We start from the raw sequence: 16727 nt of genomic DNA on the forward strand, positions 1-16727 counted from the left end.
AGACATTTAAATTTTAGGTAAGGTCGTTTTTGGGATTTTGGCTCAGCAAAGTTTTGAATGAAATTTCCCCTGCGTATGCACCACTAGAATCTACGTTATAAGTCCCGAACCTCTAGCTTCTATAGTGTCCAAGATCTTGACGTTTATACAGTCGAACGCACTGACAGTCTGACATCCATTTCAACGAATACAATATACCCTTCTACTCTAGAATTAACGAGTATATGAGATGTTCCACATCAACGGGTTTTTTTTTTCTAATTTTTAAGTGCGTAGTAGCACTTTTAAGATTTATCCTCAAACCTATTTCGACTATATTTCGCTTTTTTGCCGTATATTCGCGTTAGAAAGAAAACACAAAATAAATTTTATTTTGCGAACGGAAGACATAACTTGCATCACTAAAAACCTGGAAAATCTGTCTTTTCTGGCCGATATCTAGCAAAAATGTGATTTTATTAGACCATAGATGGGCAAATCGATAGCAGTTTTGAAGTATAAAAGTAAAACTTCGGCCAAAGGACCAGTCCGAAATAGTACCATTATATTTTTTCCAAAAAGCTTTCAAGTGAACTGATTTTATTTCGCCGGTTTTAAAGTGGGGTCGCAATTAGGACAGCTAATGGTTTGGCTATTAAAAATTAGTTCGTTTGCAATAATATTGGAGAACAGCAACGGTCCCAACATACAGACCCCTCCCCGATGCGATTACACACTTCATAGCTGCTAAGATTTCCTAAGACCTCCTTTGTGCTAAATCCACTAATGATTTGGTTAATTATACTATATTACAGGTTGCAATGGACTGGCTTTTGCACGTGCTTGATAACGTCATTTGTAATTCATGATTATTGTTTTCTTTTACTCGCCGCTCTTTCTTTTCATTCATTTTCACTGTGCAAACTTACGCTAATTGAAGCGGCGTATGTGGCCTTTGTTTGTATTATATATTTATTATTGTCTATTTATCAGCTATTTTCTCCGGCAGCTCCTCGGCGTTGTTGTTGTAATTGTTGTTTTATCTCAGGTTGAATGAAATCTGCCCGCTAATTTTGCTGTTGTTTTCGCCGGCAGCGTGCTGCGTGCAATTAAAATTCAACAAATTCCATTTCACTTCGACACTCAACAACAAAAAAATACATCCAGCGATCGATGATAAAATAATCAAAGCGGGCGAGAAAGCGATCGATTAATCGGCAATCCACAATCCACACACAGTACCGTTACTCGAAGGGAGAAGAAAGCAAAAGGAGAGTGCGGGATAGAGAATTCGCGTGGTGTTGCTCGGCGGCGCGTTCGGTGCTGACTGAATTCGAGTCGATCGCTTCGCGCGCTTTCAAGCGCCTCGTTTCCAAGTCGACGTCGCTGCCCAAAAAGCTGGCAAAGCGGAGCTTTAACTTTTAGTATGCCACCTTATTGTTGCTGCAGCGTCGATCGGTGATGCATAACTCGAAAAATAAATAGCTAAGTAAGTAAGCAAGAAAAGGGAGTATTTCTTATCAAGAGAGCCTTTAACAATTTCTTTTCATTTTTTTACGACAGTGGAGCACATTCGACAATATTTTGATTTTTTAAATTAATGCAGATAAACAAAATTACATATCACTCTTAAGTCAAAAAGTACGATTCTCTGCATGTAAAAAGGTACTAACAATAAAAATCAATTTCAATTAACACTGAAACAAAATCTTAAAAATTACTGCGCTGGACATAAATTGGTTGAAAAACTCTTTAAGAATATGTCATTAAAAGCATACACATTCCAAGGAGTTTTGGGTGTTTCTCGTTTTCATAAAATATTGTATATTTCTATATTACTTAGTTTTAATATAATTGTTTATTTATACATTTTTTTAGGTTTAAAATTAGTTTTTAAGCTTTTGAAGATCGATGGATCGATAATAGGAACAATCCTTCGCAGCTCAAGTTTGTTTCATCACAGTGGCACGCCACTAGAAGTTTAATGGGTTATTTTTTAATTATTAATAGATACCGATCAAACCAATGAAAAATTCACTTTTTATTATATTAGAGCCATCTATTGGACAAAAATGGAATTGAATGGTCCGAATTTAAATTTGTAGGGTGTTAGATGGATATTAATAATTCAAACAAGATCTCACTTACATTTTTACAAAAACTTTACAAATGTGGGCTAAGTAACGGATTTCTTAGTCGAAGCACTCGACTAGAGCGTTCCTCTTGTTTTTATGAGTGCAGTTGTCTGATTTCAACTAATAACAATAGCCAAACTTAGCTGGAAATCTACTTAAAAGGCATCACTGACTTTGACGGCTTCACAACCTGTTCGCGTAAATCTGTCTTTATAGAAGTGCCGACAACCAACTACAAACGGTAATGAGAGTGCAGCTGGCTCAGCAACAACAACACACTTTCGAATATTGAACTTTCAGCTAGCATCTTCAATCTTCAACTGCGTCTGCAGAAAGAAAATTTACAAATATGTATGCTGACGTCACGGCGGCATTCTATAATAATAAAAAAACAAGAAATTATCAAAAAGTGTATTTTTGAAATTGTATACCTTGCTAAATTTCCGGCGTTAGGTGAAATGTGTACTTCATGGACTGCTGATCTATACTTACAAATAGGCCACAGATTAAAGATTACTTTTAGATTAAATTAAGCACGAAGTTCGATAAACATTTTTAAATAGGGTTGTTGGAAATTGCGTTCATGATCACATTGATTTCTTGTTTTATATTGAAGATTCTGGACACAAAACTGAAAGTGAAGTTGAAAACTTGTTCTCCGTCATTGTTGTTAATGTAATGTGTACTTTATGTTAATTGAAATCACATAAAAAAGAATTCAATGCTGTTGCCTTGGGTTGGATTGGAAATATGCGTTTTGTTTTTCTTTTTTTATTTGGCACTTTGTGAGAGATACGTGACTGGAGAATCTTTTTTCGACTTTGGTTTTTTATACATTTTTTCATGCAGGTTACATAACCGAATTCGCGTTTGAGTATTTCTGGGATGGTAAAGAAATGTACATGAATATAACTTTTGTAAATTGTAAAAGGCGTGTAACGGTTGCATTGCGAATGCTTAACGGCTTAGGAAAAGGTAACAGATCCATTAACAAAAGCCCACAAAAAATAATATACGAAATTATAGGCTATATAAAATAAACCGAACGAAGAAGCGCCTTCCATTTCAGGGTGCAATTAAACGGTTTGATCACTTTTTGGCGAGCAGGGCAGACACCACAACTACTTTAAGGGATTTTCCACTTAAATGTCTTAAATAGAGCGTTCAACTCGAATTATGTGAAAGCAACAACAAAAGCCACAACGCTAGGCAAAAAAATGGCAAGTATAGAAGCAAGTTGAGGAAAAAAACATCGACTTATACAACAACAAGCTATGTATCGGGAAAATAGTAAACGTTAGACCTAATTATTAAATTCAGATACTGGAAAACCAAAATGTATTATTTAGCTAAATTGACCGTGCACAAACGATTTAAACAAGCTATCAGGAGATAAAATTCAGTCACCTGAGCTTATGAAAAATTTAACTCCACGGGTATTTAAAAAAGTTAGCTGTGGAGTTCCAATCGTTCAATTTTTGAATTAGTTTACCCTTACGCGTAGAGTAAAAACGTACATTGTATTTAGTGTTCGAAAATACAACAAAAATGTCTTAACAGTGCCTAATTTCTTTGTAGCATGGAGCACAACTATTTAGAAATGGTACAAACCAAATACACCTAACGGGGGTGACACATAAATCTTTTCACTAATGCACAATGCACTAAAATTGATCGAATGGTCAGTGATGCTGATATATAGGGCCAAAATGTTACTTAGTTGCAAAGTGTAGACTGAAATCATTGAGGGTAAAATGCAAGCGTAAATCACGAACAACTGCAGTCAGCTATAGCTGACTAATCTTGTACCTTCCGTTTTGGCGCAGAAAGATAAAGCCAACAATCCGCTTTCCCGATCATTTCAACATCTAAGATTTGCAAAATCAACATACAAACTATCTTGCAAGGAAATGTTTATGGATAGCTTAAATAAAAAATAATATTTTAATCCCCCTTTTACATTATTCTTTGGGATAACAGTTTAACTTTTTTACTCTACGAATTATGGGTGAAATAACACTAGTTTACAAAATATTTTGTAGTTCCTAGTATATTTGGACCCCTATATCACAAAAAAGAATCTGAATGATGAATCTGTTTTGTTTTAAAGATTAAAATTTTTATAAAAAAATCGACATTTTTTAAGTTTTTCGACCTGTTGCTTACAATATACTCAATTTATCCCATTTATTTATCCTGCATTATAAAATATTGACATTTTGGTTTATATTAAAACATACATCTATTAAATTGTATCTAAAATACATCAGGAAAATAGTGGAATTGGAAAAAGCAGTAAAATAGCGGTGGCAATAATAGAATAAGTTTTAAACAGCAGCAAAAGCTACCAAAAAAGCCCCATCAAACATCTGCATTCGGGCAGACCACATACCAAAGAAAAAAGCAAAAGTAAACCAACAAAAAGTCTCAGACAAAAAAAACATAAACAAGAAATCCAAAAGAAGTAGTCTCGACTCCCCCGACTCTATAAACCCTGGCGCGAAAGTGCAGTTAAAAATAATTTACGCAAGTGGTAAAATAAAAAAAGGCAAGAGACAAAAGAAACAAAAACCCGAAAAAAGGAAAAATATTTAAGCAATTGCACAAAAACTCCTGGCCTGCAACTTCATGACTGGTTTTCCACTTGTTTTTCAGATATTTTTCCGCTTTTTCTTTATTTTGGTTTTGGTTTCTTCTGGCACTTGCTTTATGTAAGTTGCAACCTGCTGCTGCTCCCTGCAGATGCAGTCTCGGCTTCGACACGTTTGTGTCTTAAGTTTTGCGTTTTCTTTTTCATTTGGCGGCGTGCTCATAAATCGCTGATCACATTGCGAAAGGCGAGTGCATGATAAGCAGAATGGTTACCCACAGATACATGTGCACCCTACATATCGGTGGATTAACGTGCCTATATATTGCCTTTCCTAATATGCCTGTGATTACTTAGATAACTATAATTCCAGCACCTTAACACGAAAATTTAGACTTGAGTTGTGGCCAACGCGGACTAATTATAGACATTAATTACTAATTAATAAATAAAATTAAAATGTTTGTTTACATCCTATAAAGGTTTAAATAATTTTGCAAATAACGCTAATTAGGGCTTAAAAAGTAGTAGCCTGTGAGGTTAACAAATTAACAGATTAAATCTACGAACTTTTATTAAATTATAAATATTGTTTATTTACAAAACATACATATTTAACACAATGTTACAGTTTTGACCACAAACACTGCTTACTATCGATGGCTTTGTAAAACTAGTTAGTAAATATACTTAGTTTTAAATTAACTCTTGCCAAACGCCAACAAAGTTTGTTTCACCTAACTGATTCCAGGTTTATTTTAATTTTACTGACTAAGGCAAGCGGTTTTTAACAGAATTATGCCCTCCAATTTAATGCTGTAATCAGCATTAAAATATAATTGTTTTCGGCAATCAAAAATAAATGCAGTTACTGCCAAATCGCAGTGTGTAACACATGCATTCATATGTGCACAATATAAGCCCACACGTATTCGATAAATTCCCCCTAGCCATTGACCAGACATTCAATAAGTTTAAGGCGACTTCAAAACGAGTTCACTACTTTGATCGACGATCGGGCCAAGCCCAAAAATGAAAACAAGCAGCAAGTGTGGTACACACACCTGCACAGCTCAAGCCTACACGCAGGTGAAAAAATCACACAGTTACAGCGACAGTCAATGATCTTTGGGAGATTTTTGGGATTTTTATTTTGGGGGCCCCGGCAAAACGAAACTCGTGCATTTTGCCGGCTGCTTTCACTCTCCATTGGATTTTGGAATTCTTTCTTAAAGATTTTCAAGGGGGCGAAGGGAGAGAAAGCTATATAATTTCGAAAACGTCGCCAGTTAACGACTTTTCCCTCTCGTTCGCATCTCGGTATCATTTACTAGTATGCGAAATTTGCAGTGTCCGTTCCTCGGCCACTCCCTCCACCCATGCCCTTCGACCGCCCTCTGCCTAGGTGCGTAATTAGCTTCAGGCGAGATCAAAAAAATCAGCTCCGGCTCATGAGACACATGATTAATGAGGTGCCTTTCGAAAGGCACATCAAATAAATGGCCAAAAGGATGGCTTATGGTTAATATGGTCTAAGTAAATATGTTAGGTACCTTAGCTTACAACTCGGGGAAAACACTTGTTAAATATGCCTTTAAGAACTGGAAATTATATTAAAATAAATCAAGATAGTTATTCCCAACTGTTCAATATTTAGGAGTAGCTGCACTTGTATCTCAATATCTTCTACACATCGCTCTGTGGTTCCGTAAAATGTAAAATATTTTCAAACAACATCGGCAGCCGTCATCATTGTCTTCAGCAACTCCATCCATTTCGAAGAAAAAAAGAAAGAAAGAGGAAAAAAACAATTTCTGGCTGTGTTCAAAGTGAAGTGAAAAAGAAAGTGAACAACTTGTCGAACACCGGGTGACTCCGCGATCTGCCGATCTGCGATCTCGTCGATTCTGCTGGCAGCCACCAAACGAGCTTAAACATTTTCTATTATGCAAATAATTCGGGGGCTGCCTCCATACTCTTATGGAAATATATTCAGTGCCACCACAAAACAAGTTGTAAGTATGGTCAAAAAATTCCAAAATGAAATGGGAAATATTTACTCGGACCTAAGCTCGTGTTGTAGGCAATATATATAGGATTTATCCTATAGATTTAGATCAGTGGTGGCCAGCAAAAACCACTGCCACTGCGCAGAATAGAACAGCCGTCGACAATCACATTTCGACCAGTTTTGCAGAGCAAACCACTTACACAAACATATTCCAAAATATCATTGGCCACCACTGATTTAGATCCCCAAACCTGAACTGATGCAATAGATGCACTAAAGACCTACGCGAAACTGTGCCGGTCGCAAGTTCTCCTCTGTGTTCATTTTTAATTTTCTCGGCATTTTTTAAACATAATATAATTTTTTTTTACTTGTAAGGCTTAGTACTCAACCCAACAAAAAGTCGTCCAAAACAAAAAACTTCATATGAAAAACAACGTCAAAAAATTTTGTTTCATATGAAGTTTTTGTTTTGGGCGACTTTGTGTTGGGTTGAGTACTAGCCCTAAAGTAAAAGGGTATATTGTATTCGTGCAAAAGTATGTAACAGCTAGAAGGAAGCGTTCTGGACCCCATAAAGTATATATATTCTTGATCAGGGTCACTAGCCGAGTCGATATAGCCATGTCCGTCTGTCTGTCTGACCGTCTGTATGAACGCTGAGATCTCGGAAACTACAAAAGCTAGAAGGTTGAGATTTTCCACACATATTTTTGGGCTTCCTACACAAAGATTTAAAGATTTTCAAGAATTATAAATTTTATTGTGTAGATTTATACCCATCAAAATGTATAAGACATAGTTCAAATCGGACCATTCATTAAAAAGTTATGCGCAATCAAAATTTATATATCCATCTCCCTCGCACTCCCTTTAGCTGAGTGACGGGTATTAGATAGTCGGGACACCAACCCGACTATAGCGTTCTTTCTTGTTTTAGTTTACATGTCGCCGCCTGGGATAAAAATTAAAATTAATTTGGAATCGAATTTTCCGAATTTGCAAAAGATTTCTGTGATATCACCGATTATAATTGTTCAATGGTCAGGGGTGCAACACAAAGAGAACTTGCCATAAATTGCTGGGGATCGTTTGGCTGTAAACTAGTGTAATAATTTTGCTAAAGCTGTATGAAAATAGTAGGAAAAACTTAGTGATCTGTAAAAAAGCTTTTGGTATCGTAAAAACATTAACATAGCATTTACACGCGTCTGATATAAGTACGATCACTTGTTAAACCACAAAATTCCGGGTAGCTGGAATGTACAATTTATAACACTTTTTTTGTGTTTGATTTAATTTTATTTGGCTGCGCAATCTTGGCATTCGATTGGCCAAAAGTCATTTGCATAAATTGGCGGAGCCAGAAAATAAAACATTTATAAAAATAGGGTCATACTCTCGCCTCGTATAGAACTTTCGCCAAAGGCGAAACTTTTATGGCTAGACGTGGCCGCACCTGTATTTACCTGTATTTTTATCTAACTCGCCACGCACCCGCAACCAAATGTCAAACACCGCATAGCTTATGGCTGCCTTTGCATACACCGGCAGAAATCAGCAGCTAATTCGATCCTTACTTCATACTTCATATCATGGTAATATTAAGAGAAAAAAGTCTGTGAGTGAGTGACTTTTAAATATGAGCCAAAGAGAACGCTATAGTCGGGTGCCCTGACTATATTGTATATTGTGAGCTACAGGTTTGCAAGCTTTGAAAATTTGACTGTATGACGTATGACAAATTCGTAAAAACTAAAAAAAAATCGAAATTTTAAAAGTTTTTCTACCAGTAAAGTCCCATTGATTTTTTCGGCAAAAAATATTACCGACATACCGGACAATTTTCTTTAACAAATCTTTTAAAAAAAAATTTATCCATAAAAAAGTTTTTTTACTTTTTTTTGATCTGGGGAAATAACTCTACCAGGAACTACAGTCATCCTTCTTGGTGTATTTTCCAAAAATTATTTTCTAAGCTAGTGTAATCGAAACATAACCTCATTTACACTTTTACAAAATCGTTATAAAAAACTGTCTGCATTTTCATTTAGCCTGCTTTTGCTGCTCTTTTAGCACGAAAATAATCTAACTTTCCCCACGTCTATTCATTGTTGCTTTTACTTAGCAAAAAATTCTTGCTGGCTTACAGGTTGTATGAGTAATGTTTAAGCAAACTTTGAGGGCGTTTCCCAAACTCTAAGCCTCAACAAACATTTATTTTGACCGACCGTTTTAAGTAAAAACTATAATGTCACCCTTTAACTTAGCCGAAGAAATGAATAGAATACTTTAAGTATATTGTGAGCTACACATCGGCAAGCATAAAAAATTGTCATTTTTTAAACATTTTTGGTGTCAATTAAATTCGTAAAATCTCAAACAAAAATCTCCAAAAAATTCCTTGACGCAAGAATTCGGAATTTGGAAAGTTGGAAAAATACTATAATTTGCAAACTTTTGCGGGGTTTTACAGGTAAACGCATTCCTTCAAGTCCCATACTCAAAATAATTGTAAGATTTTTGTGTAGACTTTTAAAAAATATTAACAATTTAAACAAATGTCTCATTAAAATATGTAATACCTTAAAAATATACCATTATTTCCTCTTAATAAATTTAAATCGAATTTATTGTCCCTTTTCCGATTTAAAAGCCTGCAAAGGTCCTGGCTACCACGTAGAACTTCACATGTTTATATTGTTAAATATGGATTTACTTTGGATCTACGAAATGATTTCGAAGATATGTCAAGGCAATTTTTCCCAGTACATACACTTGAGAGAGTCGGAAGAACGTATGTATGTTAGCTTCACTTTTGCTCTTGTTACAGTTCAAGTGCCCCGCGTGCTTGCCCAAGAAACTAAATTGAGCGGAAATTTTTTTCCTTTGTATTTTACCCAATCGCGGTTTTAGTTTTTTGATGCTAATTTCTGCAATTAAGATTAAAGTGAAGTGAAAACAAAAGATTAGCGCGTTCTGTCAAGCATCAAAAACAAATGGAATAAATAATTAAATTTAGAATGTACATATGTAAATCGGGAGAAAAGTTATTCTTACACTGGTAATGGATAAATGGTAAATGTCACTATTTTACCATTGTTTCAATAATTTTTCCCAGCGAAATAGATCCTAACATGAAAATAGTAAAATCGTATATGGCGCATAGTTAATAATGTTTTTTTATAGTAAATTCAAATATTTTTGTATTTGATTTGACTCTTTTTTTCACCCAGAATCTTGTAATACTAATTTACAAATTTGTTTTTTTTTTTTGAGTGAACGCCTAAAATATTTACTTTAATTTTGAGAATGGAGTTATTTATTGTCATTACAATCAAAAATATTATTGTGAACTTAAAAGAGCATTCTGCCTCGATAGGAAATAATATGGGCATGGCTCAGGGGTCAAGGGCTAGGTTCTGATACTATTTTGTGCTCGAGGTTTTTTTATTTCTAAAAAAACAAAAAATTTACTTTTTCAAGGTAAACGATTTTCGATTTTTATACTCTACAAAAGGAAGTTTTCAAAAAAGTTAAAAATCCTTTGTCCAAGCTTTGACTAGCTATTATTATAATAAATAAGTGGTCAAAATTTGGTGTTGATCGGATTAATAGTTTTTTAGTAATCGTGTCCACCGCAAAAGGTAACTTCGAAAAAACAAGATTCTGAGGTAATCGCGTTTATAGATTCAAGTTTGTAACGGCCGATGTGCAGGTAGTGCGCTATAAATAGCTACAACTTCGGTTCTAATGCTCCAATCGCTATGAATTTTTGTGAGAGTACTCTCAACAGTATATATTTAAAGAATATGCAATAAAAAAAAAATCGATTTTTTCATCTATCACAACAAAACGGCCCTTAAAAGTTTAAAATGTCTAATGGTTTAAGATCTAGATGGGAATTACTCAACCAGCGACAACAATCTTCCGCCGATGTTAATAATGATGATGATAATGATAATGATGGCGGGGTGATGGCCATGATGCCACGCAAATTATCGGGCCAAGTGAAAGTTCGACTGGCTGTCAACGACCCACCTGTTCTACGGATGTGATGGCTCTGGCTAGTGGTTTCACTGGTCAACCTCGATCCACTTTTCGTTTACCATTGCCAATTCTAAATTGCGTATGTCAGGCACGTTTGCATAAGATGTATACACTTGGAATAAAAAAAATAAAAATGTTTAGCGACTGTTTATACCTCCTTAAGGAATGTTTGATGTTTTAGTTAATAACTACGAAGATAAAAGACCAAGTCTCTGATTTTAGATTAGGTTTTTCTTTTTTAAGGTAGTCAAATATTATGGCCTACTCACTTATTTTATGTTATTTTCAACTTTAATTTATACAATTTTATAATTAACATTTATATCATAACTACCTAACCTGGGTACCACAGCACTATGGGTTATGTTAACCGGATTAAACTGCGTTTTTAGATAATTTGATTGCGGCGTTATTTTTCTTCGTTATTTTCGCACGTATTTCTCCCTCGTCTCTCTCGTTGTTAATGCTCGTTCAAGACTATTTTTCTCCTTTGCGAATACTTTTAATATGCAGCTGATTAGTGAAATATCCTTTCTACTGGTATCTCATAGTCGAGGCTATCGACTGTAGCGTCTCTCTTTTGCCAGATTTGAATTGGATTGTACGACAGTCCCAACATTTAAAAGATACATCATTTTAGGACTTTTTTTAAGAAAAATATAAACGAAAAGAAAATAGGACTCTTCCGCATGATTGCAAGATTTGCATGATTTTTTTGTTAGGAAAAATAGAATAAAGCACCAGAATAAAACACACCCTTTTTGGACAAAAAATATAGATTAGCCTTTTATTTTTATTTTCTTGGCCCAACAACAACAAACAGTTTGATTAAGATTAAAGAGTCGGTTAGCGAGTCAATCTATGTAATAACTCGACTTTTCGGAAAACACCCGAAAAAACGATAGCTTCTATGAGTTACATTGGCGTGGATTAAAAATGCGAGTGCTTTAAAGATTTTAAGTTGGTTTGGAAGTTAAGAGTGCCTATGCTTAGAGGTGCTAGGTGCCTCGTCATCGCTGGCCTGATCGATATCAGAACTATCAAACGATAGCTTGGCTGGTGCCATAGCCGGCAGCAGCAGAAACTCGTTGAACAGAAAGTCTGCGTCCATGGACTGCGTCTTGCCATGATATCCGCGAACGACGCCCCTTTTCGGTGGTTCAATGAACCGCTCCTTGACAATAAGAGCCCCTGGCGAGGGGGATGGCGAAGGGGTCGGCGAGGCCGAGGCGGAGGCGGAGCAGCACGTATTGATCAACCGGCCGTAGTGGGCTCGCGGTGGCTCCCGCTCCGGCGGAACTTCATCTACAACTCCTGTAAATAATAAAATAAAATTAAGCATACGTTCATGTTCATGTTGACAAATGTGTGTACTCAGTGCTGTATTTACACGTTTTTTAAATACAAAAAAATTAAATAACATTTAAATTTTAAATAAATGGAAACAATCAACTTTAAAGGAAAACACTTAACAAAACGGTGAGAAAAAATGTTCCGAGCAAAAAATGAAAACTAAATTTTAAAAAAACTGCTGACAATGTCTGAGTAAATATAAAAACTACCTATCAGTGACTTATTGGACGGCATCCAAAAAAATGGTTATTAAATTGTATTTCAGGACTTCAGTCAGAAGTTTGCAACGCAGTGAAGGAGAAGTTTCCGACCCCAAAAAGTATATATATTCTTGATCAGCATCACTAGACGAGTCGATCTAGCCATGTCCGTCTGTCCGTCTGTTTCTAGGCAAACTAGTCTCTGAGTTCCCAAAAGTCTTCCTTCTTTGGCAGGTAGTATATAAGTCGGAACGAGCCGGATCGGACAACTATATCATATAGCTCCCATAGGAATAATCGGGAAAAAATTTAAAATAATTATATCTTGGGAGTTTTTGAACATATAACCTTCTACTTTTAGAAATTCCATTTTTTATCTAATTCTGAATTTCGAATAAAATTGTATCGAAATCGGCCATAGAAAGGATCGGAAAATTAATGGGAATATAATAGGGAATAAATTATTGCTTTGTTCGTTTTTATTGTATTCTCTTCTACTCCATGATATAACTCTTTTTAAATATTTTCGAATAAAATTGTATCGAAATCGGACGACTATATCATATAGCTGCCATAGAAACGATCGCAAAATTAATGGGAATATAATAGGAAATAAATTATTACTTCGTTGGTTTTTATTGTATTCTCTTCTACTCCAGGATATAACTCTTTTTAAATATTTTCGAATTTCGATTTTAATTTTTATTAATTTTTTTTTTTTATTAATTTTTATTAAAATTGAACTACTATATCATATAGCTATCATATATACAACGAACGGAGAACTAATAAGAAATAATAGGAAAATTAAAATTTTGCGATTTGTATATTAGTAGGAATTATCTGCAAGGGTAGCTTCCTTTCCTAGCTTCCTTTCTTGTTTGTAATAAATTTCACAGACACAAATATTTCATTTTTTTAAATCGAGTCTTAACCAGTGTTGGGAAAGGTACTGTGTTTTTTTACCTAGGTAAGGTAAAAGGTATTGTCAAAAATAAATACCTAGGTAAGGTAAAGGTACTTAAATTTCCCAGTACCTAGGTAAAGGTAAAAGGTATTTATAAGGTATTTTTTATTTTTTATAATTTTTTTGTTTTGTTCAATGTAATCATTTAAACTTAAAATAAGACTAGTTTTCAGTTTTTAGTCGTCTTAATCAAACAATATCTTTTCATTTCATTTAAATTTAAATGTTTTAATTTTGTGCATATATTTTTAAACCACGCGGCATGAATAATTTTATGCACGTATCACTTCATTAATGTATTTATGAAACCCTCATGAACATATTTGGCGCGCAAAAATTCCGTATGTAGAAACATTGACTATATATTGTGCATATGCATGTATATGCCGTTTGTTTACGTACATACGGCATTTTTGCGCGCCAAATACACTTTGGTTTCATAAATAAATTGATGTAGTGATGGGAACATACATACGTGCACAAAATTATATAAAAAAAAACTGCGATTAGTTTTAACTTCACAAAACAAACAATAGAACGGCTGAATTATTAATGCTGCGTTCCGACTATTACAATTCTGAAACGAAACGATACAATGAAACGATACTACAGTGTCGCAGTCAGATTTGGCTATTTTAAATCAGAGCAATGTTTAATACCTATGTAAGTACCTTAATAATTCCAAAGGTATATAAAAATAAATACCTAGGTAAGGTAAAAGGTACTCAATTATTTGTATACCTAGGTAAGGTAAAAGGTACCACTAAATTGTACCTAGGTACGTACCTAGGTAAAAGTATCTAGGTATGTCCCAACACTGGTCTTAACATAACATGTCAATTTGAAGTGACTGAAATTACGGGGCATTGTAGGGGTATACAAATTACATAGCTACCTTTCTGATGTTGCGGTGATCTGAGGACTCCGCTGCTGCCGCTTTTAAGGTCTGTACAGCTCTGGGTGTGGCTCACGTTGTCATAGTCATCGGTGGCCTGCATAGGCACCCTCTTGAGCGTGTTGCTCTCAAAGGGAAAGTTTGAATTCGAAGTGGACTGCGTTAGGTTCTCAAACTTACGCAGCCGTGCATCCTGGCGCAGATGATGCGGTCCCGCCGCTGGCAGATTGATAGAGGCGTGTAGGATTGCTCCGCCCCCAACCGATCCACTAGACTCGGACTTATTCTGTCCCGCCCCTGGAGCAACATTGCCCTCAAACAGGCTTATTTGTTTCTGGATCTTTGGCGAGACGGTATCATGGGCACGGCGCACTGGACGCGAGTGCTCCGGCGAAGCCTGGGTGATGCGAACGGGTAACGCAAATCCAAAGCGCGGGTCATCGCTGGAAACTTCCGGAGGACCCTCTGCGTGACTGGGACAGCAGTAGCAGCTCTCTAGCCGCGGCTCACAGTCGGCCGGAAGAGAAGGTGTTGTAGCCGCTGACAAAGTGGCATCCTCATCATCTTCAAATCCCTGCAGGGGAATAAAAAAAAAATTTTAATTTTGTCATCAAATTGAAAGCAAATAACAAACAAATTGATTTACTTATTTTAACAATAAAAACAAGAAAGGAAGCTAGCTTCGGCCAGCCGAAGCTTATATACCCTTGCAGATCATTCCTATTAATTATCAAATCGCAAAAATGTTCAATTTTCTAATATTTCTCATTAATTTTCCGATCGTTCCTATGGCAGCTATATGATATAGTCGTCCGATTTTGATCAAATTAAAATTAAAATTCGGAAATATTTAAAAAGAGTCATATCCTAGAGTAGAAGATAATACAATAAAAACCAAAGAAGCTTGAATTTATTTCCTATTACTTTTCCATTAATTTTCCGATCGTTCCTATGGCAGCTATATAATATAGTAGTCCGATTTTTTAAATAATTAATTCGAAATTCAGAAATATTTAAAAAATAACATCCCCAAAAGTAGAAGGTAATATTTCAAAAAACACCGAAGCTAGAATTTTTTAAAGTTTTTTTTTTCCGATCCTTCCTATGGGAGCTATAAGATATAGTTGTCCGATCCGGTCGGCTCCGACATATATACTACCTGCAATAGAAAGAAGACTTTTGCGAAAGTTTCGTCCCGATAGCTCAAAAACCGGGAGACTAGTTTGCGTAGAAACAGACAGACGGACAGACGGACAGACGGACGGACAGACGGACAGACGGACAGACGGACATGGCTAGATCGACTCGTCTTGTGATGCTGATCAAGAATATATATACTTTATGGGGTCGGAAACGTCTCCTTCACTGCGTTGCAAACTTCTGACTGAAATCATAATACCCTCTGCAAGGGTATAACAATTATACAAATTTAGTTTGTTTCGAACCAAATTATGGCCAAATCCGAAGATTGTAAATCATTTGTAACATTTTTGAATTAGTCATATTGTAGATAAGATACAGATCGAAATTACACTCACATCTATAGACAGCGTCATGGAGCCCTTGTTGGCCACCATGCTCAAATCCAGATCTATGCCGAAACTGACTGGAGTAAGGCAAGTGCTGCCGCTGCCCTGCTCCTCGCAAACGCTCAAAAAGACTCCACCGCCTACTGCTCCCTCGGCGGATTCCAGACTGTCCCGGTTCATGGGCTCAAAGGAGGGAGCCGCTGACGCCCACTTCTCCATGATCTCCATGGTAAGATCCAAGCTGTCAAAATAAAATATAAACTTTAATAGTAACTTTAATAAATATTAATTTATTGTACAAATATTATGTCACCTTGGCTTTATTTCCAATACTGGTAGGGATACCTCCTCTTCCTCCTCAGCTGCCTGCAGACTGTCTTGAGGCCAAACTTGTTGTTTACGGGTGTATGTTTAGTGACCAAGGGTTTAAGATGTTAGTTTAATAATTACATATTAAAATAAGTTGGGAAAACGTAACAAAAATGGAACAGTAACAAAAATAATAATAATTGACAAGCAAGAAAGTGAGGGATAAATACAACATAACGTAATTATATTACAACTTTGAATAAGACTAAAAATAGCATAGATAATAAATACAAAACAGTGAAATATAAACAAATGTGTTGAAACACATACAAATTGTGCATCAGATATTTATATAGGAGGATATATATATATATATATTTATACCCGTTACTCGTAGAGTAAAAGGGTATATTGTATTCGTGCAAAAGTATGTAACAGGGAGAAGGAAGCGTTTCCGACCCCATAAAGTATATATATTCTTGATCAGGATCACTAGCCGAGTCGATCTAGCCATGTCCGTCTGTCCGTCTGTCCGTCTGTCCGTCTGTCTGTCCGTCTGTCCGTCTGTCCGTCTGTCCGTCTGTCTGTCTGTATGAACGCTGAGATCTCAGAAACTATAAAAGCTAGAAGATTGGCATTTTGCATGCAGATTTTAGGAGTTCCTACGCAGCGCAAGTTTGTTTCAAAGTGGTGCCACGCCCCCTCTAAC

General features: G+C 35.8%; 2 protein-coding genes across 11 annotated transcripts in view; both read right to left on the reverse strand.

Moving 5' to 3' along the window:
- Positions 1-1299, reverse strand: part of LOC108058867 (uncharacterized) — a 32753-nt gene extending 31454 nt beyond the window's left edge. Inside the window, exon 1 of the mRNA XM_017143834.3 lies at positions 909-1299. The gene's annotated coding sequence lies outside the window, so the exon portion shown is untranslated. The remainder of the gene's footprint in view (positions 1-908) is intronic.
- A 10224-nt stretch (positions 1300-11523) lies between these two features.
- l(1)G0196 (inositol hexakisphosphate and diphosphoinositol-pentakisphosphate kinase) overlaps positions 11524-16727 on the reverse strand; it is a 31786-nt gene continuing 26582 nt past the window's right edge. For all 10 annotated transcript variants that reach the window (XM_044393233.2, XM_044393239.2, XM_070218487.1 and 7 more), the window contains 4 exons: positions 16023-16098; positions 15719-15950; positions 14181-14754; positions 11524-12079 (listed from right to left, as the gene is read on the reverse strand). In XM_044393233.2, coding sequence (XP_044249168.1) covers positions 11739-12079; positions 14181-14754; positions 15719-15950; positions 16023-16098 — 1223 coding nt within the window. In that variant the 3' untranslated portion in view covers positions 11524-11738. The remainder of the gene's footprint in view (positions 12080-14180; positions 14755-15718; positions 15951-16022; positions 16099-16727) is intronic.

This window comes from Drosophila takahashii, chromosome X (genome assembly GCF_030179915.1).
Source record: "Drosophila takahashii strain IR98-3 E-12201 chromosome X, DtakHiC1v2, whole genome shotgun sequence".
NCBI lineage: Eukaryota > Metazoa > Arthropoda > Insecta > Diptera > Drosophilidae > Drosophila > Drosophila takahashii.